At 34.5% G+C, this 18749-nt stretch overlaps 1 protein-coding gene and 1 long non-coding RNA gene across 2 annotated transcripts in view; both read left to right on the top strand.

The window, feature by feature from the left end:
* Positions 1–1522: 1522 nt before the first annotated feature.
* The window catches only part of LOC307166886 (cyclin-dependent kinase-like 1), a 37110-nt gene continuing 19883 nt past the window's right edge, over positions 1523–18749 (top strand). The window contains exons 1-2 of the mRNA XM_079885629.1: positions 1523–1655; positions 1830–1907. Coding sequence (XP_079741755.1) covers positions 1887–1907 — 21 coding nt within the window. The 5' untranslated portion in view covers positions 1523–1655; positions 1830–1886. The remainder of the gene's footprint in view (positions 1656–1829; positions 1908–18749) is intronic.
* On the top strand, positions 13537–18458 carry LOC307166887. Its single transcript, XR_013822704.1, has 5 exons — positions 13537–13842; positions 14502–14665; positions 14850–14914; positions 15079–15173; positions 18207–18458. It is a non-coding gene; the product is annotated as an uncharacterized lncRNA (long non-coding RNA).

The raw sequence follows: 18749 nt of genomic DNA, 5'->3' as shown, positions 1-18749 counted from the left end.
TAATTAATTCAAAGCTTCAGTTAATCAGATCATCATATGATGACTATAACATCATCAATGAATGATCAAGATCATCTGATATTTTCTCCAGCATTTATTACTATAACAAATGTGTATCAAATACATAAAGCAGCCAGAGAAAAACAAAAGTTAAAACTCAAGGGTCATGAGACCAAATAAAGCAGACACTGATCTCAATCATGGTGACATCAAATTTATTTTAAAGTTTTTTACACTTAATTTAAATTAGCATATTTTACTTTAATTTTATGTTTTTTGTTTGGCAGCCGCAGCTGCCAGTCATTTGACCCTTTTTTAACGATTTTTTTTACAATGAGGGTATTTGATCATAAAAATGCAGGAAATACCTGTGAAATAACAGTGTTTTTTCGGTTTATTTAAATTAGCATATTTTACTTTAATTGTATGGTTTTTGTTTGGCAGCCGCAGCTGCCAGTCATTTGACCATTTTTTTTTACGATTTTTTTTACAATGAAGGTATATGATCGTGATTATTCAGGAAATACCTGTAAAATAACAGTGTTTTTCAGTTTATTTAATTTAGGATGTTTTACAGTTTTTTGGGGGGCTGACAGTCATTTGACCATTTTATCATTTAACTGTTCTGTTACTGTTTATTTACAGATTATATTTGTAATTTTACATACATTTTTATGTAATTTAAGAAAACAGAAAAAATACTGTTTTAAAAATACGATCAATTTTCTGTATAAAAAATGTGAATTACTAGAATTTGTCATTAATGTCACAATACCTAAAATAACAGCTGAATTTTTATTTTACAGATATTATTTATAATTTTACAGTGTTTTGACTACAATTTAAAATTAAAGAAAATGATCGTCAAAAAATCACAGTTATTTTATGTAAAATTAGGATTTTTTTTTTTTTTACAGTGTGGTTACTCCATCCATTCCTGCTCGCTCTCTCCACTCTGCTGGCTCTCTCTCTCTGTTTCAGCCTTGTTGTAAATTAAAAACTATGGGGGGAAGGGCCTTTTCCTGTAATGCGCCAAAGTTATGGAATACATTACCTGCGTCTATCAGGGATGCTGCTTCTGTGGATTGTTTTAAGAGACTTCTTAAGACACATCTTTTTAGTCAAGCTTTTAATTTATAAATTGTGTATTTTTTTATACTTATTATTTTTTTTACTGCAATGTTTGATTGTTTGACTATTTTGCTCTGTATGCTGTAGCGCTTTGAGTATGTGAAAGGCGCATTATAAATAAAATGTATTATTATTATTATTATTATTATTATTATTAACTAACCCAGGGTTACCAGGGAGTGACAGAAAAATGAATGTGATTAATTTAATAACATAATAATGTGAAGACCTTTGAAAACTATTTAAAAGAAATTAATTTATAAAAGGAAATATTACTTTTATAAAATATATATTTTCACTTGGTTATTAATGTGGCCAATGGTGATCAGTTTTGAACTCGAAACTGGTCAATGCGAGCGCAGAATGTGGCGCAGCAGAAAAATTGATTTCCGGGTTTTGCACGAGGTTTATGTGTGAAGTCAGAGGCAGCTCTCTCTCTCATGCACGGATTTCCTGATGAACATTGATGCCCCGTGGAAAAAGAAAGAAACAACCTCTTAGATGATTTCTATCAATGGATTTTTGTGAGTGAAATGAAAAACTTTTTTTGCATTAATTATGAATGACATTGAGATGTTGCCAGATTGGGTAAAACGCACATTCAACTTATAAATATCACAGTGTATGGTGACATTTATATGCTCTATTAGCATTAGAATATTGCTAAAGAGTTTACAGAGTTTATTTTTGATTAAAAGGGAGAAAGAAAAGGAATAAAGGGGACGAGATACACCTATGCCTCTCTGGAATTTTCTATGAGTTTAGCAATCTCCTTGGTAAGTCAGTTTGATTTATTAATTGTTATTAATTATATTGTTATTAGTGTGTAAGAGGACAGCAAAAGAAATAAAATCTATGGGAAAGGTGAATATATCAATTAAAAGTTACACTGTAAAAAAAATCCTAATTTTACAGAAAACAACTGATTTTTTGACGATCATTTTCTTTAATTTTAAATTGTACTCAAAACACTGTAAAATTACAAATAATATCTGTAAAATAAAAATTCAGCTGTTATTTTAGGTATTGTGACATTGACAAATTCCAGTAATTCACTTTTTTTTCACAAAATTGATTGTATTTTTCATACAGTATTTTTTCTGTTTTCTTAAATTACATAAAAATGTATGTAAAATTACAAATATAATCTGTAATTAAACATAACAAAACAGTTAAATGATAAAATGGTCAAATGACTGTCAGCCCCCCAAAAAACTGTAAAACATCCTAAATTAAATAAACTGAAAAACACTGTTATTTTACAGGTATTTCCTGAGTAATCACGATCATATACCTTCATTGTAAAAAAAAATCGTAAAAAAATGGTCAAATGACTGGCAGCTGCGGCTGCCAAACAAAAAACATAAAATTAAAGTCAAATATTCTAATTTAAATAAACCGAAAAAACTTTAAAATAAATTTGATGTCACCATGATTGAGATCAGTGTCTGCTTTAGTTGGGCTCATGACCTTTGACTTTTTAACTTTTGTGTTTCTCTGGCTGCTTTAACTATGTGTTTGATACACATTTGTTATAGCAATAAATGCAAGAAAAAATATCAGATGATCTTGATCTTTCAGTGGTGATGTTATATTCATCATATGATCTGATTCACTGATATGACAGTCAAACCTCTGAATATATTAGCTGAGGTTACATAATATATAGATGGAATTTCAGCTTTATACAAATACTACGATTAATGTCACAATTTCTCACATGACCCTTGGCATCATTATTATAACAATCTGAAATTTAAAAAAATATATATTATACAGAAAAAGTTTGAGCTGGTTAATTTTATTTTTTTTTGTATAGAGACATCAAGAATCAACATATGAATCTCAACAATGGTGACAACCAACAAAGCCTTTTTGTGACTTTATAGTAGTTTTTTTTTTTCATTGTCACCATTGTTGCGATTCATACGCTGATTCTTGATGTCTGAGTGATTCTATATGATCTTATCAAAACATTTTCTGTATAATGACTTCATAAAATCTAAGTATCACAGCTATGCAGGGTCTTCTATAGCAATTATGGCATGCAGATATTACACTTCAGGTGGTATTAATAAAGTAAGACACTACATGATGACCATTATCACTAAAAAGTGACCAATATCATCTGATCTGAGTTTTTCTTGGAATCCTGCAATAACAAATATGCATCAGAGAAAAACTGAAAGGTCAAGAGCCCAACTAAAGCAAACACTGATCTTCATCATGGTGACATCAAACTTTATTCTTTTCAATAAAACATCAACTTCTAAACCTCTGTTAATTCTCATTAAGAATGTTAGTATGAAAGAAATAAAGTCTGGATTGTAATAAGTGAAGATGCTGAGATCCTGAGAGATCTGGTAGTGTTTAATGTTCTGTTGGCAGGGACGGACTGGGGCTAAAAAACAGCCCTGGACTTTCTCCCAAATAGGCCCATCATCCGGCCATTCGCCTCTAGCCGTGTGCGACTGACACTAGCCAGGATGTCCTGTTACTATATGCCACAATACTGTAGCCTATCAGACAAGGTATTCACAGCAAGTAACATCTCAAAACAAATGATGATAATTGGGGTTGTATTTATTAATGAAGCCTCAGCCTTCAAATAAAAACAAAAAATGTACAATGCCATAAAATACAAATAATGAAATGTCACTGGCTACAGTAACCCCAAAATAATTATAAAATATATAGTTACTATATACCAGGGTCCAACCTTTTTGTGTGCGAGGGCTACCTCAAGGGATAAAATAATCTAGAAGGAATTTTTATTTCTTATACTCCAATATTTATTATACATAACATGGTGAAGCTTTTTTACTTTTCACCATCATATGGGAAATAATAAAATATCTTGATATTCTGGTTCAGACTTACAAGCGTTTAAAAAAAAAAAAAAAAATCCTGAAACATTATGAAAATATTTATTGATTTTTTTGTTGATTTTCTATAAACCTATTGTATGTGTTATCAAAAACAGTAGCCCAAACATTTAGTATAAATATAAATAAAAAATTAAAAAAAAAAAAAAAAAAAAAAACTGCCATAACTTCTAAACAAAACATTACTGCATTAGGCTACATTTTACATGACTATATTAATATAACAGCATTTTTAATATGAATACAGGCACATTACTAAAGTTAATTCATAAGTTTTGGTGTGAAATGTCTTCTAACTGGTTTGTTCTTGGAACAATGTTTTGCCTGTTTTTTTTTTTTTTTGCGTCAATATGTTGAGAATATCAGCGCTGTTTCATCTGGCTTTTTACAAGCTTAAATCACATAGTCATTTGTGGGTTTATAATAGAGATAGAGAATTCTGCGCTGAATTTAAATGCTTCTCAGTGGATCGCGCAGCTCTGTGTAATAATGTCCGCGTGATCGAGATCAGCGTAACGTGCTTTGGCCGCGATCGCTGTTTTTTGGGCCGAGCTAATAATGCGCTGCTCAGATCAAACAAGTTTTGTTCCGCTTTTTGAGCGTTTGCCATTTGATGTTTCTCATACGCAACGCAAATGACAGCGTATAATCAAAGAGAGTTGGGTAATTTTGTAGAGGCAAAAGTTCAAATTGAAACGTTTAGTTGAAAAGGTCGCAAAAATTATACCATTTATTCGAAGTCTGGAACCCCGACGGCAAGTTGGGGCTATTTATAGAATGTGTTTAGCGGGCAACTCACAGGCACCACGTTGGAGACCACTGCTATTCAAATATAATGTAAGCAAATTTAAAAGTGCAGCCTTATAAAACTAACTTTCTGTCAGTGGCTATAGGCCGACTCTTCTTCCTCAGTTGTTGTTTTTTACACGTAGCATCTAAGTGATCGTATTAGTGCCCCTGCTGTTGGCTGTTCATATTGCTTTATTAGACTTTTTTTTTTTTTTTGTGCCGACGGCCCTCGGTTGGACGGCCGTTCTGGACTTTTCCAGAACGCACAGATTGTCAGTCCGTCCCTGTCTGTTGGGGTTTAAAGTGTTTCTGTATATGGTGTGTTTTGTGTGTCACACCATTGTGTTGAAGAGTAGAGCCTGAGCTTCAGTCCAGGATGAGCAAAGAAACATTGATGAAATGCTGCATGTTGCTTTATTTAACTGACAGTAACTGTAGTTGCTGATGCAGTGACGTATAGTCACAGCAAATCATGCATGTAGTTAACTGTGTGTTTTTCAGTACAACATTCAGAAAAAAAAGTGAATTAACTGTGTTTCTGTTAAAAAAAGATTATTGAAGATTTCCGTAAAAGTATTTTGCACTTATTTAAATTAGGATATTTTACATAAATTTTACGGTTTTTGTATGGCAGCCATTGCTGACAGTCATTTGACTGTTTTTTTATGGGATTTTTTTACAATGAAGGTGTTTGATCGTAATAATTCAGGAAATAGTTGTAAAATAACAGTGTTTTTCTGTAAAACATTTAAGGAAAATTTATGTAAAAGTTTTTTACACTTCATTTAAATTAGGATATTTTACTTTATTTTTACGGTTTTTGTTTGGCAGCCGTAGCTGACAGTCATTGACCGTTTTTTTAAGATTTTATTTTTTACAGTGTAGCTAATGCTGTATTTGGTAAATAACTGCAAACTATGTGATCAATTATGTGACGAGAAGGTGTTAGTCATATATTATGTGTGTTAGTTGAAAAAAATAATCACAGACATTGCATATATAAAGAAAATATTCTTTATTTGAAGAATACATGTATGTATATTCAAGTTCTTTGTAAAAAGTATGATGTACGATGAGTAATTTACTTTCATGAGTTAAAGGAGAACTCCGGTCAATTTTAACATTGAGCTCATTTTTTTGTAAATTTGGAGTGCTGTCAGTACAGAGAACAACGACAAAAATCGGTGTTGCCTACACCGTGTTATCCTCTTTTTAAAATTTGCACCCTGTTGACTTAAATGGGGCAAGTTTTAAACCTGCTTTTAGCCTCTTAACATCCTTGATGTGTCATTACAAGTGCCCAGCCATTGTGAGTGATTCCTTCAGAGTGAACACGAGTGAATCTGACTGCAGTAGATGTGAAAGATATGAATAAAAATGATGTTAATTCAGCCAGCGCACATACCTGTATTTTCTTCCTGTTTTCATATCTTTCACATTTACTGCAGTCAGATTCACCGCATGCGCATTCACTCTGAAGGAATCACTCACAATGGCTGGGCACTTGTAATGACACATTAAGGATGTTAAGAGGGTAAAAGCAGGTTTAAAACTTGCCCCATTTGAGTCAACAGGGTGCAAATTTTAAAAAGAGGATAAAAGAGAGTCGGTAAAAGCTCACCATAGAAACATGCATTTTGCCCTTGAAGGTGATCTATCGAAATGGCAATAGGCTTCAACACTCTGCAATATTCCTCAATGAAGTCAAGTTCCACTTCTCTGAATAATGGAAGTTGCAAGGCAGTCATGATCTCAGGAAGCTTCTCACGAAGACATGCCAACTGACTCAAGCAGTCATACAGAGAATTACACCTGCAAATGCAGGGTGTCTTGACTTGCTGGTCAATCAGTTGGCTTAGCATCTCAGCACTCTTTTGGTCTGCCAGATGCAGTCCATAGGGCTGCAGTGTCAGTTTCACGTGATTTTCGTGCATCTAACCTGGACATTGCCATTGCCAACATCAGACCGAAAATATGGCAAAATCATTTATTATGGTGATAAGCATATGGTGATTTTTCTTAAGTATTTAAGTATTTGAAATACTCTAAATACACTCCCTCAAAATATTTTGTTACAAACTACATTTTATTTTTTCCACACCTGCAAAATACAAATTACAAAATACACTAAAGTAATTAAATACGTATTTAAAATACATTTAATTGAAATACTGCCCATGTCTGGATATGGTCAGCTGTTACTCTTCAGCTTTCTCTTTAACATCCATCTTGAGTCAGTTGTGATGGGTGGAATAATTGGATAGCTGTCCTTCTCAGAAGTGTTGTCTTCTGCCCATCGTGATGTTGATTTTTTTACTATTTTGTGCTCTGCATGCGTATGCTTTGGGTATGCGTATACAGATAGCTAAACATTTTATCAAGTAATGAAGAGGCTTCAATGACCACTCAGATGATGGAAATTTCTTTCTTTACTTGACTTTCTTGAGTGCAATCATGTTGTTTCTCTTAATCTGTTACATTATTTTTTTAAACTGAAAAAGAAATACAAAAAGGCTTATTTAAATATAAATCAACAAAATACAAATTTTTTAAAAGACTCTTAACACAATGTTTACATTAACATTGGTAAATTACAGTAGTTGTTAGGTGATCACATAGCAATCTTTTGAAATGTCTGTATAATGCATGTGGAACTCCTAACATGCTTCTTATATATACATTTTAACAAAGTATATACAAAAAACATAATAAGTGATAAACTTACAAGCAAAGCTTCTCTCGTGCTTGAAACCACAAACTGGAAACAGAAGCAGGAAGCACACAATCTCTCTGCTGCTCAGAATTGCAAAATGGCTGCTGTGCGTTGCTATGAAGCATAACAAATAACGTTTTTTCAAAGGTAATTTAACTAAACCTATGGCAAACAGCTCCATCTAGCAGAGAGGAATGATTAACACGTTAGACATGACATAATACCCTTGCTGGGTGTTGAATGCAAGAAAACTCAAAACCTGTCCAAGGAGAATGAGATGAATATTGTACCTAATAGTGTGGGAATTAACAATCCTTTAGCCACACAGGGTCCAGCTCTGACAATGGATATGATGGATCCTTCTGGTGTGCAAAGAGTCATGGTTGAGCACTTTGTGAGGACAAGTGATGTAACAGCCCAGCATACCTCCCTGCATCTCAGATGTTTCTCAGGTAACTGGTTTTCAGGTTCTATCTGTTTCAGATTTGTCTCATACAAGAAGAATCCTAGATAGCTTCCACCTGCTGCTGATGTAATCAAACACGTTAGTCCACAGTCATCGCCCTCAGTGTATTTGAGTTGCTGGAGTGGAGGATGGGGAGTTGTTGGCAAAGTTTATGACTATGCTACAAAATCAGGGTGAAAAGCCTTCCAGCTACCTGCATCGATTACAGGTGATGTTAAGCACAAGGACTGGAGAGGTGGCATTGCAGAGAGCAAGCGTGACCGCTGCTTGTTGAAGCAGTTCTGTCACGGGTGCTGGGATAACGGCTTAATCGCCAATCTCCAGCTGGAAAGGAGGAAGACAAACCCACCGTACTTTGCAGAACTAGTAGTGACTGTCAGAACAGAAGACAGACAAGCTTCAAAGGAGGATCGGATGAGGAATCATTTTGGGGATGACTAAACAAAGTCTAGCCACTTCCAAGTCACGAGCTGCAGCTCACCAGTTGTCTGTTCACTCGCATGATGCAGACTCCATGAAAAAGCAAACATCAGAAATATCAGATGCCTTACTTGCCTCCATCCAGACATAGACTCACCAGAGGTGCCAGCCCACTTTGTTCCAAAACAGTGAATGTGACTTCGCTGAAAAAGGAATTGACTGAACTACAAGCGCAGGTTCAAGCTTGGAAGCTGCGGTTTCTCAAAAGGTCCAGAACAGTAGCTCAGAGGCTGAGGAAATTGCTGGACTAACACGATAGATTTCAGATTGAAAAGCTCAATTAACCGTCAATTAACAGAAACATCAGCCAGGAAGAACATCTAGGTTTAGGAGTCCTTCTGCAAATGTCACAACCCAAGCAAACTTGGTAGAAAGAAAGTCAGTAGTGGTGGATTGACCTCAGCTCGACCTCATCCAGGCTACTGCTTTCATAGCAGAGAGGACAGACATGTTGCCGTAAATTGTGAAAACAATCCAAATCCCTCCAAAGTAGAAGGCAAACAACGCCCACTAAGCAAAATGATGTCCGAAAGACGTCTTTTCAACGTCTTTGTCACAAAAATCGGACGTTGAAAAGACGTCCACTGAGGGTCTAGAATGAAAGTTGATATGACGTCTTTTTTCGACGTGTTCTGCACGTCCGATATAGACGTTCATCGAACCTTCGTACAAGGTTAAACACTAGTTCATATGTGGGCATTGTGGACATATTTCAACATCATTTATTGTCTTATTTAGACATTATTACTTTGACTATTGCTGTCAGATGATCTTAGTGAGAATAAACAGAGGTTTAGATGTTGATATTTGTTTAATTTGAAGTGTCACCATTGTGGTGATCAATGTTTGCTTTAGTTGGGCTCTTGGTCCCCTTTCTTTATACTTTAATTTTCCTTTGACTGCTGTAACAGTGTGTTTGTGTAACACAATTGTTGTGGCAGAGAAAGCCTAGAAAAAGTTTGAGTGTTATCAGCTCAATGTTGATGACGACATAATCATCACAAAATGGGCATCTAATATTGTTTAAAGTTTTGTATTTATATTTGGGATTAATAACCACCATCCTTGTGGAACTGCAATATTGGTGCCAAAAGCATTAAAATTATAACTTATTTGGTGGATAAAAATCATGTGCACATGTTTTGAGCAAGAGTATTATATAGTCACACACAGACATCAAGATTTTGGATATGAATCACAACAACGGTGACAATCAAAACAAAAAAGCTTGAGAATCAAGAATGAGTTTTGTACTATGAAAGCTACCCATCATGCATTGCAGGATGAAGCTTTTTTTTTTTTTTTTTTTTTGTCACCGTTGTTGTGATTCATATCCAAAATCTTGATGTCTGTGTGTGACTATTTGATACATTTGCTCAAAACATCATGTGCACATGATTTTTATCCACCTTCAAATAAGTGATAATTTTAATGCTTTTGGCACCAATATTGCAGTTCCACAAGGTTGGTGGTTATTAATCCCAAATATAAACACAAAACTTTAAACAATATTAGATGCCCATTTTGTGATGATTATGTCATCATCAACATTGAGCTGATAACACTCAAACTTTTTATAGACATCCTCTGCCACAACAATTGTGATACACAAACACACTGTTACAGCAGTCAAAGGAAAATTAAAGTATAAAGAAAGGGGACCAAGAGCCCAACTAAAGCAATCACTGATCACCACAATGGTGACACTTCAAATGAAATAAATATCAACATCTAAACCTCTGTTAATTCTCACTAAGATCATCTGACAGCAATAGTCAAAGTAATAATGTCTAAATGAGACAATAAATGATGTTGAAATATGTCCACAATGCCCACATATGAACTAGTGTTTAACCTTGTACGAAGGTTCGATGAACGTCTATATCGGACGTGCAGAACACGTCGAAAAAAGACGTCATATCAACTTTCATTCTAGACCCTCAGTGGACGTCTTTTCAACGTCCGATTTTTGTGACAAAGACGTTGAAAAGACGTCTTTCGGACATCATTTTGCTTAGTGGGACATTAGCTGAGGGAGAAACAGGCTCAGTGGGATTTGACAAACCGAGTTGCAGCCCCACAGTTAAACTACAAGCAGTCTCTGGAGCAGGACGTACAGAAACTGGGGCAAAACCCACATGCCCTAACAAACCAAGAGTGTTCAACAAATGTTGTTTAGAAGTGATGCAGAAAAAGTTACCAAGAGGATTGGTTGGAATGAAATGTATTTGTTTATGCCAAGTTGCCAAGTTAATGCCAAGTTGTTTATTGAAGGAACTCCAGTGAATTGTCTGCTAGACACCACCATTCCACTATACTTTTACCAAGATCATCTTTCAAGTCACCCTCTGAAGTCGCTGGAGTCTTTACTGGAAGTGGAGGGAGCAAATGGGCAGTCAGTTCCCTACTTGGGCTACTTAGAACTCACTCTAAGATTTCCTAAGGAATTCTTGGGAGTAAAAGCAGGAGTTACCACTTTAGCACTGGTGGTCCCTGATTTGATGCCTGTGCCCCAAGTCCTTGTGGGAACAAACCAGGAAACCTCAATCCAGCCTTCAATGCATATTGAGAAGTACTCAAAATTCTGGATGTTAGACATAAGCAAATGATGTGTGACGTTGGAAGGAACTACTCCTAAAGTTGTGTCAGCAGGGACTGTGGCTGGTCTTGATGGAGTTGTTCATCTAAGTCGTTGTCCTACAGAAACCTTGACAACATTAGGACAGCCTGGAACATTGTCTATGCCAGGCGGATTATTAGTAGCCAGTGGACTGTACACCTTGCCTCCTAAACGCTCATTTAGTTTACCTGCACTGTAAAAAATGATCGTAATTTTAACGGTAAAAGACTGTAAAAATGCTACAGTGAAAAACTGTTAATTGGTTAACAGAAAGTTTCCGTACTATATACGGTAAATAACTGTGATAGATCTAACGGTACATTTAATGTAATTTTACTGTAACATACCGTTAAATTTACAGTTTTTGAAAGTGAAAAACAACTCATTGTATAATTTACAGTGAAAAACCGTAAATTGACATTCCCACAAATCCCTGTGACACTTCACATTTGATGTATTTTTGTTGAAATAACTATGTTTGTTTCTTCATAGTTTTCTTCGTTTTTTCTAATCAGTTATGTACATTAGGGGTTTATGTTACATTTAATGTTGTTAAATTAATGTTTATTGCATTTTTAAAATTTCATGTGTTACCATGATGGTGTTTAATGTTTGTGTGAATGACACTGTGCAGCTTCTATATATATTAGTATTAACTTTCTTGTGGAAGAACTGCTTGTGTTGAGCTTTGATTGATCATGTGACTCTCATCACTGCTGTGATTGGTGGTTATCAGTGTACAAAACAGATATTAATACTTCAATAGGACGGTAAATTAACATTATATCATATTACTGAAATTTACTGTTATATTTACTGGATTATACTGTAAAATTGACATGTTGTTCAGAATAACACGTACATTTTACAGTTTAAACCAGTAAATATAACAGAACTCCAGTGTGTTATATGCTGGTTTAAACTGTAAAATGTACATGTTATTCGGTAAAAGCAATTACTGTTTTGTTGTATATTTTACGGAATTGTTCTGGTAACCCCAGCTGCCAGTTTTTTTCCGTAAAAACTACGGGATTTTTTTTACAGTGTGTATTAATGAGAAACGACACCCAGAATGACATACACTCTAAAAAGAGATGTGTTAAAAATGACACATGTTGTGTCAGTTTTAACACATGTAGTGAGTGTGCTCAGGGACAACACATGTTGTGTCAAATTTAGCACAATAAATGTGTGTGTAAGTCATTTTAACACAAATTGTGTCATTTTAAAAAATAAAGCGAAAGGGCCAGATGCAAAAATATTAACCGTTTAATCAATAGTCGAGTACAGAATGCCTGTGCACACAAAGTACCCCAGCTGGCATTCGACTGACCTTAAACGTTTAAATGTGGTTGAAATAATGTCAGTTTATGGAAAAACATTAATTCAACGTCAAAACAACGTTGAACACCAAATGGTTGAAATGGTGTTGTTAACTCACTATGGATTCAACATAGAAATAGAAATAAAATTTGAGTTGTACGTCAAATCAACATTATTTTTACAACCATGACTTTTAAACATTTTGTTGAAATATATCAGTAGAAAAATAACGTTGTTCCAACATCCAGACAATGCTGATCAATTAACTGTTGAAAAAGTGTTGATGCATGAATAATGATACAACGTTGAAAGATCAACTCTGAATTAAACGTTTGTTAAGTAACATTAATTCAACGTCAAAACAACGTTGAACACTAAATGGTTGAAGTGGTGTTGTAAACTCACTACGGATTCAACATAGAAATAAAAATAAATTTTTGAGATGTACGTCAAATCAACATTATTTTTTACAACCATGACTTTTAAACATTTTGTTGAAATATATCAGTAGAAAAATAACGTTCCAACATCCAAACAATGCTGATCAATTAACTGTTGAAAAAGTGTTGATACATGAATAATGATACAACGTTGAAAGATCAACTCTGAATTAAACGTTTGTTGAGTCGTGATAAAAGCGCTTTCTAACGTTACATCTTTTTAAAAAAATATATATATATTTTTTTTTTTATTGCATAACACATTTGTTACAATTTGCCGAAAAAAGAAATTGATCTTGTAATACATAGATACAATTCATGTTTTCATAAGGAATAAAAAATAAAAATAAATACACATCAGCTTTCTACATCTCCTGGCTACTTTGAGAGCAACTCCAGTCTGATTGATCATTTTGGAATATCGTTCAATACAAGAGCTTGATTGGAGGACGGCGGTTGTCCATCACACAACTGTGATTCTATTGGCTCTGACGGTTCCAGACAACACCCGATTGCGCATGCGCGAAGTGGGTCTGTGTCGTCATCGTCAGGCAGATTCTGACCTCGACCGGTTCGGAATGAATTTGGGGGTAACAGCTCAAACGGTAAGTCACATTTTATAACTAGAAAATTCCTAAATAAATGTTGTGTGTGCCTGACTCTGTCACATATATTAATACGTATTGTGTTAATTAATATTGTGTGTATGGGAAGAGACTAGTTTAACCGCGAACCGCCGTTGTGTGCTAGCTAACCGCCAACCGCCGTTCTCTGTGTGTGTGTGTGTGCGTGCGTGCGTGCGTGCGTGCGTGCAGACTAGTTTAACCGCGAACCGTCGTTGTGTGCTAGTGTTAGGGATGTCTCTGTTGGTCGAACGCGGCACATTGACACACTTTCCATCCACAAACTTTAAAAATAAGGTTGAGATTTCACATTATTCTTCCTTCTCTTTTCCAGAGATTTGGAAGAACACGACTTGAAAGTCTCCTTCAATGGTGAGTTGTCCCCATAACTTACCTAACCCAACCATCTATTTGAATCTGAAAGTAATTTAACCCTTAAAACAAAAATCATTTACATTTTTGTAAAATTTAAATACAAGTTGATGTGGAAGATATTATTTTAAAAATGATGAGGACAGCCCTCATTTGATTGATTGTTTTTATGACTTATTTTCAAATTAAATGATTTTCTTTATAAAAAATTTAGGCTAAAAAATATTTAGTTTTTATATTTTACACTCCCAGATGTATCACAAAAAATGGAGACGACAAAATGCAAAATTGAATGCGAATTGAATGTGAAATCTCAACCTTATTTTTAAAGTTTGTGGATGGAAAGTGTGTCAATGTGCTGTGTTTGATCAACTAGAACAAAATTAAAAATTGCTCCACTGGCAAATTTTTCTATTTATTTTGTGAAAATTTGCATGAAACAAGTGAAAATTGTCTAAACACAAGTTACTTTTTAGTGTATGAGATTATTTTGAATAGAAAATAGACATTTGACTAGAAATATCATAAATATTCTTGGTAAAATTTTGAGTTTTTGCAGTGCATTTTTATTGGGCAAATGAAAAAACTTGGATTTTGTGGTGTAGAGCGTACTCAATACATTATAAAAATAATAATCAATCGCTTCTTTTTTTGGCTAGAATTCCAGAAGAGAGTTCTTCAGCTCCTTGTCGAAATCAAGGATAAAATTCATGTTGCCACCTAATCTGCTGGAACAAGTTATGAAGTGAAGCCGGCAAACACTGAAGAAGAGCTTGAAGCTTTAGAGAATCGCTTGGAGGACAAGAATGAGGGAGCAGAACTGGTAAGTTTTAAATAATTAATCTTGTAAAGTGTTGGCAAAGTTTCATTATGACAATTGGCTTGTTCACTTTGGTGACCACTACAAACTCCTCGTCCTCATCATGTGCCTGCTTTGTGGAGGTCTGGACTCTACTGACCACTTTTTCTGGTTATATTTTTAATTTCTTGTTTCTTGTTCTTTTCAGAGTAAACATCTGAAGACGTTGGGAGGCGTTGATGCTGCAGACCATGTGAACAAGTCAATGGCTGCGTAAGTAACTTTGTTCCTTTTTTGCATTAGTTTACAGTGATGTTCCCTGTCATATACTGTCATGCACTCCCCCCACACACCCACTTACTCACTCTCTGCTACATTTTCATAATGAACTTGATTGCAATATAATATTCTAATATAAATCTGTTTTACCATGGCAGAACTATGACAAATAAAATGATGGCCATAATGAGCCTCAGAGGAAGAAGTGGGAAGGTTGCCTTCATGAAGACCCGTCTCTACAAGATAATCTGTGGTGAGTTTGCTTTAACATAGTAGTTTTGTAACAGTGTTTTAAAATAATTGAATATAGTAAGCAGAATAATAATTCATAAGAAATGAAGAAATCATTTTAGTTGGAGGACTCTACAGAGCATGCTCTAATATTATATATAGTACACTGTAAAAAAAAAAAGTTGGGTCAACTTAAAAAAATAAGGCAACTTATCGCAAGCTCTTTTTTGAGTAAACTCCACAAACAGGGACTGAAGTCCACGCAACTAAAAATATTACGTTAAAATCATAAGTTGCTTCAACATAAATAGTCATGTTTAGCTAATGAATAACAGAACAAAGTATTTTTAGTTGGCTGAACACAAATGGGCCTATTATCTTATAGGCCTATATTGATTTATTATATATTATTTAAATAGTTTAATTAAATAAGAGACAGACCATAACACGAGTCAGATAACTTTTTTTATTTAAACAGTTTGTGTCTGATGCACAACAATGACATTATCGTAGCAAGTCTTGAATTTGTTAACTCAATGCATGGTACTTACCAATGCATGTTAAAGAACATTAGCCTGAAGTTTCAGTTCACCCAAAAATGAAAAGTCAGTCATCATCAATCCATATTCAGTGCATTCATGAGTCCGAACAAGCATATACTGCTGGTAGATCTGTAATGTCCTCAAGAACAATGGCCTGTTCCAGTATTAGTTGGTCGGAGTTGGTAGTGATGTAACAGCGGCATCTTCGGCCACAGTAAGGATTCCGATCTCTACATCTTTGGTGCCGTGGTCTAAAGGATCAGTATCCTGGGAGAATAATTCATGAGATAAGGGTATTAATTGAAGTGTACATTTAAAAATAATAACAACAACAACATTATTATTATTTATGTTGTTGTGTAAATAACCTGAATACATGTAAAACATAAATAGATTAAAAAATGACCAAGAAATGAAAATGAAAATGGTAATTTACCAGAAATGAAAATGAAAATGGTAATTTTCCTGGGTAAACTTGTAGAGTTTTCATGCTGGAAAAGTGGCAATCCCTCAAGATCTGTTTTCTGACGTGTGGTAATGTCACTCACCTAAAAAGAAAGGAAAAAAATATATATATTATTTTAATCTGCAGATGCACTATGACCTTAACTCTTAATAATTTAACATAGGGATCTGCTTTGGGAGTTAAATGTATACAGCACACCCAAAATGATAATTCTGTCATATTTTACTCTTCCTCATGTAATTCCAAATCCATATGACTTGGTCCATAACAAAGATTTTTTTTTTAAAGAATGTACAGATTGCTCTTTTACATACAGTGGAATCAAAAAAGTAAAATCATAAAATTTGTCAATAAATCATGTACAGTTTCCCAATTGACAACTGCATGAAAAACAGACTGATGTCATAATTAAGTTTATGATATTGATAACTGATATTATAAAGTTATTTACTTACTATTTTCCTCTCTATATGTGTTCATTCAAAGTAGATTCTCATGGTCGACGTTATAGATACACGAAAACTCCATGGAGATCTGTAAAAAACAAGTCAGTTGGAATCACCACAAAGTTTTACTACTATAAGTATTCCTAAAATGTTCTAAAGAAATAATAATTAATAATAATCTTTAGAAATAATAATTAAAATAATAATAATATTAACAGTTGCTATTAAATGGTTTACCTCATCCTTTAGAAAAAGTGCAGGTGGCAGGCCATCTCTCTCTGAACTCCTCAACTAGTGTAAATACATAATGAGTAAACATCTCATTTGATATGACAAAACATACAGTTGATTATAAAAATGATAAATACCAGACATGTTCAAGTCCCTAAAGGCCAAATCAAGTCTTAGTTTGTACCTTTTTTTAACAATATTTCTTTCAGCTAACCTAGTAATTGTAATTAACAGTGTTTTAAACTTTCAAAACGGATTTCTACTTCAAAAATGTCTAACATAGCACATCAATTATTACTTAAAAAAATAATGAATTACTTTAAAATAAAAATTTTATTCACAATAAAAAAATATTATTTTTAAAATACATAACATTATGCCATTCTGAATGCAGGGAGAGTCACCACGAGAGAAAAAAAAACAAAAAAAACAAAACTAAACGTGCTGTGTATTTTGAGCTATTTGAGCTGCCGTAGTTTGCTGTAGTTCTAGGCAATGATGGGTAATGTAGTCTTCCAGAGAGCGCCGGTGGTAACAGTAAACAACACAAAGAGCAATATTCCCGTCAGTGTGTCGTTAATACATACCTGTGAATCTTTGGAAACGCTGGATTGAATAGGCAGGATAACATCAGCATTGGCCTCTTCCAGTATTAGTTGGTCAGAGTTGGTAGTGATGTAACAGCGGCCTGTAACAGTGATGGTGAATTACATCAGGCCATCAGTTTGGGAAGAGCACAAAACATCATATAAGACAAATACCATACAGTCGATTATAAAAATGATTAATACATACCAGTGATTGTGCAGAAACGCTGAATTGAAGGCAGCACTTTGCTACCGACTTCTCATCCGTCTATGCTTCTCACCAGCTGCAGACAGAGAGCTAACCGCCGAGTCTCACACTGCGCATGCGTTCAGGGTTCAAACTGCGCACGCGCTAACAAAAAACGCGGACTTCAATGAAAACTAAAACGATTTAGTTTGAACAACAAAACATTGTACGTTTTCATCATTTAAGTCACGAATTTGTTGAATCAACTTAGTATGATGCATGAACACTTCCAATAAAAATATCTTAGTTCATTTTACTGTTTTATGTTTATTTGGAGAACTTTCAGTAAGTTGGCTTTTTTACAGTGTACTCCATTCTGGGCTCTAGACTAACTTCTCTACCGGCAGCACTGGTTACTACCAACTGCCTTTTGTTGCTTGCCCAAGCACATGATTATCAATGACCTTGCACATTGATAAATACTAATTTATATACTTGAAACATTGGCAATTCCACAAAAGTTGATATTTGCAAAATATTTTAATTTGAGAGGTTAACGTTTGCTAATACTGATCTGTTTCCCCCCCCCTCATCAGACGCTGTCTTGAGCTCATTTGATACAACTACAACAAAAGCAGACGAATACATGGTCAAATACTTGAAATATGCACCAGAGAGGATAGGTGGCGGTGGCAGAAAGAAGTAACAAAAAGGGAAGATTTAACCAGCCGTGTTCAATGTTGCCCAATGTTTGGGCCGTTTTTCTAAAGGTTAAAGTTCGACACGTGTAAAATGATGTTGTGTGAAATGTTGGCACACTTGCAGCCATGCAATAAAGCATGTTTCTTATGTCAGTGAAATGTCTTTATTAATCTTCTTCCTGGTCTTGCTTTGACCAATTGGCTTCTTCCTAGCTGACTGTGCGTGTCCGCAAACTTAGTGTTTATGTATCCATTTCAAGGTGTTTAGTGTTATTGTTGAACACATCAATAGTTTAGTGAAAACAGTTTAACAAAATAAACTGTTGAAAAGCAGGACTTTATAGTGACGTTGAAATTTCAACGTTGATTGGATTTGCAAAATCTAAACCAAAATCAATATTGATTCAATGTTGGCGAATTCACCTATGTAGAGAAACG

Source organism: Squalius cephalus (genome assembly GCF_949319135.1).
Source record: "Squalius cephalus genome assembly, chromosome: 11".
In the NCBI taxonomy this organism is placed as follows: Eukaryota; Metazoa; Chordata; class Actinopteri; order Cypriniformes; family Leuciscidae; genus Squalius; species Squalius cephalus.
The sequence above is the reverse complement of the archived record's forward strand: the minus strand, read 5'-3'. Positions and strand labels throughout refer to the sequence as shown.